This window comes from Sinohyriopsis cumingii, chromosome 16, assembly GCF_028554795.1.
Source record: "Sinohyriopsis cumingii isolate HCF-2022 chromosome 16, ASM2855479v2, whole genome shotgun sequence".
NCBI classification, from domain to species: Eukaryota; Metazoa; Mollusca; class Bivalvia; order Unionida; family Unionidae; genus Sinohyriopsis; species Sinohyriopsis cumingii.
In genome coordinates, this window is record NC_142976.1 from 93,800,380 (window position 1) to 93,813,013 (window position 12,634).

Sequence of the window (12,634 nt, forward strand, 5' to 3'; positions counted from 1 at the left end):
TTAACAGATGTTAAGAGGCTCATAATACATGATAATCATTTAAGTAGTTTTAGGCAAATACAGTAATTTATCCACCCATTATTTGGCTTCATTTTCAAAAGTTAATTTACAATTCTTTTTACTATTGAAAGCCTGTTTTCTGTGAAATATAATTTTTTGGGGACAGTGTTGCAGATTTAATTAAGTACGTTTCTCAAGACATCCAATTATGTCTTTATGTCATCCTTTTCAGTGATGGGGCAAGTTAACAAAGTTAGTGGTACAATTACAAATGGAATGCATTTTATATGGCTGTTATTTTAGTAAAATATGTAATACATCTTTTTGACTGTCAAGATTTCAGAGACATATTCCCACTACCACTGACGACTGTCCCCAATTAAGATATCCTTCATCTTAATTAATATTCATCTTAATTGAAAATTATTTGCTGATATTTATCCATGTTTCAATATTGATGATATTCACCCTGTTGAATACTTTGTCATAATAAAATCATAATCGATTCCCCAAAAGCAAAATATCTTGTACGCCAGATTTATCATATAACCACATGTGATAATTTTCTTCTTAATCCACAAAATGACACTGTGAAATCAGTGATGAATGTTCCATCTTTATCGTTTCATTACTTCTGGGTAGTGTCATTCAGTCATTGATCTTTGGGACTATTTCATGGTTTGTGGACATTATCTAAAATTAATTTTGTAGCTGGGTGGTTTATAATGTTAATGATCCTTAAGTCTGGCACTAAGTACTGAAATAAGATATAAATAAAGGGATGTTACGACCTTATTTATCAATAATGCCTTTTCCCTCTTACCTTTCTAGCATCCCCTACACATTGTCATTAAAATACATACTTTAAACTTTGCTATGTTCGATTAATCTTCAATTAATTAATTACTGTTTTATTCAATGTAGAAAACTTAAATGAATGAGAGTTTGTGACCAAAAGTAGCGGGATTTCAATGAAAAAATGCTTATACCCATATTCCCATTTTGTTTGACTGAAAAATACCAGTATGCCTTTTTTGTTATGTTTCAATTTTGTTATGTTTGAAAAATACCCCTTGTCCAAAAATGTGCCACTGTTGTAATTGAAGCCTCTATTGCATACCCCAGTAGAATTTGATGTTCATACAATTTTATTTTTATATGACAATCATCTGCAAAATTATAGGATATGACAAAATACAAATGATTCCCTTTATTCAAACTTTCACCACTTGATTGGACAGTCTGAATATTTGTAGCTTTTTAAAAATTGGGAGTTTTAAGGGGATTCACATGATGAGACTGTACCATGTTATTTTTGTTCACACAACCTTTAAAACTTCTTGAATTGAGTAGTGCCTTGAAAACTTGAATATGAGGAGTTGCTATGAAAACTCATGAATTTGATTAGTGCCTTGTAAACTACTTGAATTTGAGATGTCTTGAAAACTACTTGAATTTGAGTAGTGTCTTGAAAACTACACGAATTTGATTAGTGCCTTGAAAACTACTTGCATTGAAGATGTCTTGAAAACCACTTGAATTTGAATAGTGTCTTGAAAATAACTTGAATTTGAATAGTGCCTTGAAAACTTCTTGAATTTGAGTAATGTCTTGAAAAAAAATTGAATTTGAGTAGTGCCTTGAAAACTAATCGAATTTGATGAGAAGACTTCAAAACTCCAACTCTGATTTTGTCTTCTATTGATCCTGTTCTTATTTTAATCTCTCAGTCACAACTGCAGACACCATTGAAGCATTGATGGAATCCACAAAAAAGTCACCTTCAGAAAATGAAGAGCTTGGGTTTAAATCGCTTTCATCCAAATCAGCAGCAGGAGAGAAAGAGCCAATAAAAGTAGAGTTTGTTTCCAACATGTCATGCCCCGTAGATAAATGTGGAACACATGCTTTTACCAGTCTGACAGCCTTTGAAGACCACTGGACAAAGAGACATCTTCCAGTTCGGGATCACTTTAAATGCAAGATTTGTAAAATTGGTAATATTGTAAGGATGAGCACATACTGGCATATTAAGACTGTACATGGAATCAAGTACTCCGCAATAGAGAAATATATTTACAAAGTGTCTGACACCAATAGCCAATTCCTGGATCCAGGTCCACTTTACTTTGAAAAGTGCTCTGAGCTGGCTCAGGTAGCCAGAAGTACCATTGTTGCAAAGTCTCCATTAGGTATACAGAACAAAGAAAATAAAGGTAAGTTTGGAACACTAAAATGTAAAGACTATAAAATAGACGAATCTGAATTCAGCTGCCATTGAGGAAAGTTACTACTTACTGGAATCTGATTGGCTTGTTAGTGTTGTTGACTGTCTGGTGCAATATTTAATAGGTGAAGCTTGACACCTGATTGATTATCTGTTCAGTGTTAATTTGTAGATAGAGCAAGCTAATATGCCTGCATGATGTTTAACAGTAAATGCAGTACAAATCATGCATGGTATGGCAGGGGCCCCAAGTGGCCGAGTAGTCTAAAGCACTATCCGTTACAGATCACTGCCATCTCACCTCTGTCTGCGTGGGTTCTAGTCTTGGATTCAGCTAATGTAGGTATGTGAGAAAGCTTGCCAGTAGCTTCTTGTGGATCGGTGGTTCTTACCTGGGTTTTCCAGGGTTCTTCCTCCACCAGTTATATTGGCCGCCATGTATGGCCTATCTTGTGCTGAAAAATGGCATTAAACCCTACAACAACAACAACAACATGCATGGTATGGCTGTTTAACAATAAATACAGCACAAATCATGCATGTTATGGCTATGTTTAACAGTAAATGCATACAAATCATGTTTGGTATGGTATGATGTTTAACAGTAAATGCAACACAAATTATGCATCGTATGGCTGTGTTTAACAGTAAATGTGTACAAATCACGCATGGTATGGCTGTGTTTAATAGTAAATGCATACAAATCATGTTTGGTATGGTATAATGTTTAGCAGTAAATGCATACAAATCATGCATGGTATGGCTGTGTTTAACAGTAAATGCAGTGCAAATCATGCATGGTATGGCTGTTTAACAGTAAATGCAATACAAATCATGCATGGTATGGCTGTGTTTAACAGTAAATGCGTACAAATCATGCATGGTATGGCTGTGTTTAACAGTAAATGCATACAAATCATGCATGGTATGGCTATGTTTAACAGTAAATGCAGTACAAATCAAGCACGGTATGGATGTGTTTAACAGTAAATGCAGCACAAATCATGCATGGTATGGTATGATGTTTAACAGTAAATGCATACAAATCATGTTTAGTATGGTATGATGTTTAACAGTAAATACAGCACAAATCTTGCATGGTATGGCTGTGTGTTTAACAGTAAATGTAGTACAAATCATGCATGGTATGGCTATGTTAAACAGTAAATGCAGTCCAAATAACACATGGTATAGTTGTGTTTAACAGTATTTTTGTTGGCATGGTATGATGTTTAACTCAAAAAGCCCCAATCCTGCCTGTAGGCATTATGAGGCCTACTTCTGATCTCTGCAGCATCACGGTCATTTAAGATACACCAAAGTGGTTGGTATTACAAAAACAGACAGATATAGCTCTACATGGATAACAAATAATCTGGACATTCTGGTTGCAGTACAAAATACAGACGGAAAAACCAAATTTTTTTTTTTCACACAAAATTTGCCATTGGTCGGAATATGATTTTATATCAGGATTTTAGACCTTTTGGCCTCAGATGTAAGGCAGATCGGTCTGAACTGCACACAGACAGGTGAACCTTTGCAAAAAGTAGGATAAGATGGGCATTTGGTATAAAGAGTGGTCTCAATAGGAAAATTATGGGTCCGTTTACCCTTCTACTCATGAGCGATCAAAATAACCAATGGAAAATGATGTTTCTAATACAACTAGGCATTAGGCTAATGGAAAAACTGTTGGAAATGGATGTATTAGGTTGTATTTAGAAATAGCTCCCAAAATGTGTTTCCTGCTCGCATTGCAGGTGAAGATGGCAAAAACCTCCAGGGCTGAATGAGTGAATGAGTTAATGGGTAAATTTTGGTGATATCACCAAATATGAATATTACTTATCTATTTCATCATTTGTGCATCAGTATTGCACATAAATTAAAAAAATAGTCATTCTCTGACAATTTCTAAGACGTTTCCAAAAACTTTGTTAACTCATTCAGCCCCAATCCCGCCTGTAGGTGTCATGAGGCTCTACCCTACATCCGAGCTCTACTTCATCAAGGTCATTTAAGATACACCAGTGTGGGTGGTATTACAAAAAAGCAGACATATATAGCTCTACAACGGCACCAAATATTCTGGATGTTCTCATTGCATTACAAAATACAGATGGAAAAAAAAAATTGACCCGTTTTTTTTCTTCAAGCAAAATTCACCCATAGTCGGAATCTGATTTTGTGTCCAGATTTTAGACCGTTTGGCCTCACATCTAATGCAGACTGGTCTGAGAACTGCACACAGATAGGTGAACCTTTGCAAAAAATATTATAAGATGGGCATTTGGAATAAAGAGTGGCCTCCATACGAAAATTATGGGTCTGTTAAGCAACAAAAAAAAAGAACTTTTACCCTTCTGCTCATGCACAAGCAAAATAAACCAATGGAAAATGATGTTTCTAATACAACTTGGCATTAGTCTAATGGAAAATCTGTTGGAAATGGATGCATTAGGATGTATACAGAAATTACCTCCAAAATGCGTTTCCTTCTCGCATTTCAGGTAAAGACAACAAAAACCTCCAGGGCTGAATGAATGAGTTAATGGGTGAATTTTGGTTGGCATCACCAAATATGAATATTACTAATTAATTTCATCATTTGTGCATCAGTATTGCACATAAATTACAAAAATTGCCGTTCTTTGACAATTTCTAAGAAATTTCCAAAAACTTGGTTAACTCATTCAGCCCCAGTCCTGCCTGTAGACATGATGAGGCAGTACCCATCTTCCGAGCTCTGCAGCATCAAGGTCATTTAAGACTAATGGAAAATATGTTGGAAGTGGATGCATTAGGATGTATTCAGAAATAGCCCCTAAAATGTGTTTTCTAGTCACATTTCAGGTGAAGACGACACAGGCTGAATGAGTTAACAGCAAATACAGTCCAAATCACACATGGTTTAGTTGTATTTAACAGTAAATGGAGTAAAAATCATGTATGCTTTGGTATGATGTTTAACAGTAAACGCAGTACAAATCATGCAAAGTTAAGGCTCTGTTTATATCAAAGTAACTTATTATACAGAGGAGTTGCCATGACAACTCCTGAATTTGCAATGCCTTGAAAACTCCTTGAATTTGAGGAGATGCCTTGACAAGTTCTTCAGTTTTGAGATGCCTTGAAAACTTCTTGAAATTGAATAGTCCGAATTTCCTCTGACCCTTGCCACCTCATTTTTGATACTTGGACATTTATGTTGGGGTATAGGTTCGGAGTCCATTGCCTGACCAAAAGATGGAATTCGCTGACAGCATTTGGTGTCATCATAGTGTAGCTATTTACTAGCCAGCATAGCAAACTTGAACGATCTTTCATTGAGATATACCTGCATGAAGTCGATAGGAATATGATTTATTTTCTCAGAAATTTTAAGTATAACATATCTTAAACACATTAACCCCTGGAGGTTTTGTGAATTTTGCCTGAAAATCGAGTAGGAAACGCATTTTGAAAGCTATTTCTGAATACATCTGAAAACACCCAATCCCCGGTGATCTTTCAATAACATACTGCCTAGTTGTGTTAGAAACATCGTTTTTCATTGGCTATTTGACTCGTGCATGAGCAGAAGGGTGAAAGTTGGATTTTCTTTTTTTATAATTATTTTTTTCTAAACGGAGCCATTGTTTTTGTATTGAGACCACTCTTTATTCCAAATTCTCATCTTATCCTACTTTTTGCAAAGGCTCATCTGTCTGTTTGCAGTTCATACCGGTTTGCCTTAGATCTCAAACCAAAAAGTCTAAAAATCGGATTCCGACCACGAGCGAATTTTGGTTAGAAAAAAATCGGGTCCAAAAAATGAAATTTTTTTTCTGTATTTTGTAGTGTAACTAGATATTCCAGATTATTTGGTATCATTGTAGAGCTACATCTGTCTACCTTTCTATAATACCACCCACTTTAGTGTATCATGCACGACAATGATGCTACAGAGCTTGGCAGTAGGCTACTACCTCCAGCCACGTTAACTCATCGCAAAGGGGTTAATGTGTTAATGTGCTGACAACTTGCTATTTGCATTCCTATTTGCACGAGTACACAAATCTCGCAGCCTACGTGTCAATGACATCAGAAGTCCAATAGTCACGTGGTATCAACGATATACCATTTCCAGAGTTGTATATAAAATTCGAAAATAATAAAGAAACATCATGTAATGTTTATAAATAAATATAATACACAATTGATACTCAGCATATTTATTCTGAGAACAATGACCAGAAACCTGTTGGTATTGCAGCAAGGTGGAGAAAACCAGATTCACCAAGTACTAAACATGTGTCAGCGATGTATTTTGTTGGTATCACCTGACTACAGCACTGACCTTTGCTCTCTGCATGGTGAATCTTTTTTTCTTGCAAGTTGCTGAAACATTTACAGATTTCTGTCATTGTTTTCAGAATAAATATTTTAAGTTTATGTTCTTTCATTTTTCTATAAATATTATGATCACTTTCATTTATGTTTGATTTGTTTTCCTACGGCAACATTAAGAACGGTTTATTGTTGATACCATGTGACTATTTGACTTCTGTTGTCATTGACATGTAGGTCGCAAGTTTTGTTTGATCATGTGACTAGGTAAAATTTCATCAGCTCTATAGTTTCTTCTAGCTGTTAGTGCATTAACTCATTCAGCCCCAGACCTGTTATCAGTATCACTGCTGCTATGTCCCAGCAGCACTAAGCTGTGTCTAGCTGCTTGTGCCCCAGAGAGATTTTACCTGTTTGGAAAATTGTGTAAACATCATGCACATGCATTCACTCTTGCCTTAATTTCTCTTCTTCTATCCAATCCAAATCCATGAAATTTTCACCAATTATTCCAAATGAATTTGTCTACACAGTGATGTATTTTTTGTAAATATCATGCACATGTATTCACTCTTACCTTAATTTCTCTTCTTGTATCGAATAAAAATCCAAACAATTTTCACAAATTATTCCCAATGAATTTGTCTACACAGTGATTATTTCTTTCCTATTTGTCCAGGTCTTTCACAACTTATTTATATACTATTTACAAAATTATGTGCCACATTTTTAGAAATATCACGTCACCAGCCCTTAATTTCATTGAAATAAACAAGGAAAATTTAAACTGTGATATGGTTTGAAACATTTTGCACATAAATTTATTTGGCACTGTTCACATCCAGTTGTTGGTTCAGATCGAATTTTGTTAAGGGTACACATTTTGCAGGTTTTTTTCTTTGGCATGACCACTGGCCAGTGTTGACCTTGCTGGATTGGGGATTGAACTAATACTTCCCTTTTCCTTTTACCTACAAAGTCTCCAAGTAGCTGATGTGCCAGATTCATTCTAAAATCCAACTGGGTTCTAGCTCTTTCCTTGTTGTTTTTGGTGACGATATTATGGTTTCCTGATTCTTTCATCAGCAAATATGAATTTACTATTGAAGTGTCAAAAAGGAAGAAAAACAGATACTTCCACCATTTCATGGACTTTCTACCAGTGTTGTAAGTTGCTCGCATTTGATCCGCATGGTCTACTCCATTCATGTACATGTTGTACAGTCGGACTGGCAGTGGACATGGAATATCCTTGATGGAACCATCTTTCTGCTTCTGACTAACAGATGTGGCCTCGTCGTCACAGTTGGTACACAGTATAGTGATATTCTTCTTGTCACGCCAAACTGTAACTGTTATGTCTCCTTTCTGTTTGATTATGCTTTGGCCCTGCTCCTTCAGCTTTATTTTGTGTAATCCAGATGGAAGACCCTTTCGATTTGATCGAACTGTTCTGCAGCCATACGTACCTTTTTGTCGAAGCTCAAGAAATAGGTCTGGAGATGTAAAAAAACTGTCAATGTAGACATGGTGTCCAAGATGAAACAAAGGCTCCATCAAATCAAGAACAACCCTTTGTCCAAGATTCAATTCTGGATTGTTGTCATTCCTTCCAGTGTAAACCTGAAAGTCCCCAACATAACCATTATGAGGATCCGCTCAAACCCATACTTTGATGCCTCTCTTGGTCGGTTTTAAAGGAACATACTGCTTAAATCCCAGTCGTCCTGAAAATCCAATCATTGCTTCATCAATGGACACCTCACGATGTGGGTTGTATTCTCTAGCACATGTTTTGCGAATACGCTCCAGTATTGGTCGAACATGGGCCAGTTTGTCGTAACCAGGTGCTCTTCGTGGTGGGTTGTTGCTGGTGTCAGTCACATGAAAATATTTTTGCAGATTTTCAAATCTTGTACGACTAAATTTCAGTTCAAGAACTCCCATAACAACATGAGCCCCAATCAGAGCTTTTATCACGTCTGGTGTTGTTGGATACCACGTTTTGTTTGGTGACACTAATATGCATTTTTGGGCATATGCGTTGGTTTCATTTGCAATGTCGGAGTACAGTTCCTCTGGAAATAACAAATGAAAAAAATCAATTTCTCTTTTTTCCTTGTCCATTTTTGTTGTAGGTCCGGGATTTGGCCCAATAAAATCAACAATTTGGACAGGTCGAAGATGATCGTTCCAATTTGCTAGATCAGCAAGAAATATATCATCATCGCTATCAGCATCCTCCTCTTCTGACGATTCAATCTCAGAAATTTCTATATCCGATTCTAAATCTACATTTCGCAAAATATCCAACTGCCGAGCATAACGTTCCTCTGCTTGCTCAATATTTTTGAGATCAAACCCGAGAAACTCCTCATTTTCGCTCTCATCATCATCAAAAGTTACTCTTACGTCTGCCATCATTTTCGACTTTTCATGAACAGACCGCGTTAAACTGCTCTCAAGCGGTAACCCTTGGCTTCTGAACAATTCAAATTTCCACAGATGAAAGTAAAATCATTTCTGATTGGTTTAATAGTTGTTTACTTCTTGGATAAACAACATTTGTAACCAATTAGAGACGTTGAATCTAACACACATTCATCACGCCTGGAGACGGGATCGGCCATTGAATGCAGTAAAAAAATCACGAGTACAGGCGGGATCGGCCATTGAATGCAGAAACCGGATCACGACTACAGACGGGATCGGGGCTTAAAGGGTTAAAGACATAACGTTTGTTATACTCGCAATTTCTGAGAAAATAAATCATATTCGATGAAATGTCATTTGCTAGACCGACTAGTAAGCGGCTACCCTATTCTGACACCAAATGCTGTCAGTGAATTCCACAATCTACTCTGACCCTTTGCCTAAACATACATGTCCAAATATCAAAAATGGGGTGGCAAGGGTCAGAGGAAACTCGACATAGAATTTGAGATGCCTTGAAAAATTCTTAACTTTGAGATTCTTTGAAAACTTTAATTTAAGGAGTTGCCTTGAAAACAACTTGAATTTGGGGAGATGCCTTGATAAATCATTGTATTTAAGTAGATTCCTTGATAAATCATTGTATTTGATTAGTTGCCTTGATAAATCATTGTTTTTGAGTAGACGCCTCTGATAAATCATTGTATTTGAGCAGATGCTTTGATAAATCATTGTATTTTTATATTGTATAAAAAAATAAAATAATAAAACTGGATATAACTTGGCAATACAAATCACACGAGACTTTTAGTTGTCAAAGTAACATACGAAGAATCGTTAATTTCCATAATTATAGGTTACTGTATTTGTATGGGAAAATATGAACAAGTTTTTCAGCTGGAAATACTGCACAACCTTGGGAGTACAGTATATCCATCGGACAAAACGAGTTCATATTTTCCCATACAAATGCAGTAACCTTTTTATTGTATGCTTATTTTTTTATTCTACCTATTAAGGCTTAATGATGTAAACAAAAATGAATTTATGCTGTATTCCAAACTAAATACGCAAGTGCAGATTCATCATTATGCAACAACAATATTAATGCGCACATAACTCCGCCCAGATAAATTGGAACTTTGTGGTACGCTAGACATAACTTTTGAGACAAAATGACATTTTGGTCTACTTAAAATTGAAATTTGGAGTCATATTGTGAATGAATGAGCATTGCAACAACTTTTCCATTTGATCTGGAATTAATAGATTTTTGTCATTTGTATGAAATTTTGTGATTATTGACTAGATTTCTGCGTTCATGGAGCAGTGTGATGACATCTTCAGGTTTGTTTCTGTTCTGTCATGGAATATCCAAATCATAAATGGATAAAATATGAAGTCTTTCAATTGCAATTATCAAAAAGACGCTATTGAATATAATGTTTATTTCATTTTGAGTGCATTAAGGAGGATGTAATTGCACTTGGAATAGTGTCAAAATTACAGTACAATTTTGAAATGTGTAATCAAGCTTGAGAACCCATGACATGGCTCATGTAATTCAGATTTGCAGAACTAAGAAAGTACATTTTGAGGAAATTCAGGATGTAAAACTGTAAGTATATTTTTTGCCATTCTTATTACCAGTTAAATACGGTTTATGCCTTGTCACTTGCATGTTATTTGTAGGTACCCAGCAATTTTGAAATCTGGTGTCAGTTGCCTGTCTAAATTCAAAACGTTGTATCAAAAAAGTTGATGCGGGATGTAGCAAAGCATCTAGTATGTGACAGTCCACGAAACATCTGCTTTAGTTCGTTCAGAAACAAATTTAATCAACCTAAACTTAACACGCCTACTACATGAATGTACATGATTTGTTTACAAATCAAAAGTGCTGGTGTCTGTATCCATTGTTTGTTTACAATAGAAAGTAGATTCTTTATGAGTGCAACATGAAGTGCACATGAGTTCAATATTATAAAATACTGAATGATTCTGACAATGTAAAGTTAACAGTGAAAAAAATGAGCATATAATAAGACAGGATACACCTTTGGATCTTAGGAGCACTTGAAAACTCTTTGGCAGTGCTGTTTGAAACATCTTTATTGCTAGCCAATCATAATTTGAAATCTGGTACTGAAAAATACAAGTTTTACTTTAGATGAAATAATATCAGTATCACATGGAAGCTGATCACAATATAATTTTGGTGTGTTTTTAAGATGCAAGATTTTAAACAAAGTATTTATAGAATATGGTTTGTATTGACTTCTGTCTTTATATTTACCTGCTTATGGCCACTTTAGCCATATGAACATCAGAGACGATGAAAGTTACATAATGCAAGATAACCTCATTGATTTTATATTAAAAGTTACCTCCCTTGCAGTAATGTTATCTGCCTGCACATTTTTGGCTTGAACACAGGTTTGGAGTTGGTGCATTTCTTTAAAATGTGTTCTAACGATGTCGTTCTTGTGTTAATCTTTCAGTCACTATAGACACCAGTCAAGCATCAGTGGAATCGACAAAAAATTCATCTTCAGAAAATCAAGAGATTAGACTTAAATGTCTCACATCCAAATCAGCAGCGGGGAAGAAAGAACCCATAAAAGTAGTGTTTGTTAACAACATGTCATGCCCCATCGATAAATGTGGCACACATGTTTTTACGAAACTGTCAAAATTTAAACAGCACTGGAGAAAGAAACATCTTCCATTTCAGGAATACTATATATGCAAGATTTGTAACTTAGGGAAAACTGCAAGGAATAGTACATACTGGTATATTAAGAATGTATACTGGCATATTGAGAATGTACATGGAATGAAATATCCCGCAATAGAGCAAAATGTCAGCATAGGGCACAGCACCAATTGCCATTTTGTGGACCCTGATCCATTTTACTTAGAAGGATGTTTCTCTGAGCTGGTCGAGGTAGCTAAAAGTACCGATGGTTCCAAGTCTGCATCAGCTATACAGAAGAAAGATGAGAAAGGTAGGTTTAGAACAATGAAGTGCAAAAACTATAAAATAGACGAATCTGAATTTAGCAGCCATTGAGGAAAGTTGCTACTTAGTGGGATTTGATTGGCTGGTTAGTGTTGTAGATTGCCTGATGCAGTAGTTAATTGGTGAAGCTTGACACCTGATTGATTATATATCAGTGTTAATTTGTAGTTAGAGCAAGCAAATAGTACTACAACTTGGTGCACTTCAAGATTTAACAGTAAATGGTAGGATTTTAAGACATTTTTTGAATGCTGTACAAATATGAATGGTATGACTATGTTTTTGTGAGAAGTAACTTTATTATACAAACTCTGAAATGGAATAGTAGCAGTGTGGGCATTTTGCCTCCCTTCCCTTTGGGTCCCTGCCACTCATCCTAGCCTCTACCCCACCCCATGACATAGTTGGCCCATATGTGACCATTGCATGCTTATCAATTTGAATTATGCACACACATGACCAAGTTGTAAAGGGTAGAGCCAGGGACTCGATACAAGCACTACCATACCAGCACAATGCTGTGGCAGCCATTGTTTCTATTGATAATCAGGCTACTGTGTGAAAATTGTTTATTTTTTATTCGACTTTTACTTGTTGCAAATCTGCGATGCTTATTATTT

At 35.7% G+C, this 12,634-nt stretch overlaps 1 protein-coding gene across 1 annotated transcript in view; it reads left to right on the plus strand.

Annotated features, from left to right (window-relative positions):
- The window catches only part of LOC149781009 (uncharacterized), a 138,458-nt gene that overhangs the window by 65,699 nt on the left and 60,125 nt on the right, over nucleotides 1–12,634 (plus strand). The window contains exons 9-10 of the mRNA XM_089938122.1: nucleotides 1,731–2,216; nucleotides 11,494–12,000. Coding sequence (XP_089794248.1) covers nucleotides 1,731–2,216; nucleotides 11,494–12,000 — 993 coding nt within the window. The remainder of the gene's footprint in view (nucleotides 1–1,730; nucleotides 2,217–11,493; nucleotides 12,001–12,634) is intronic.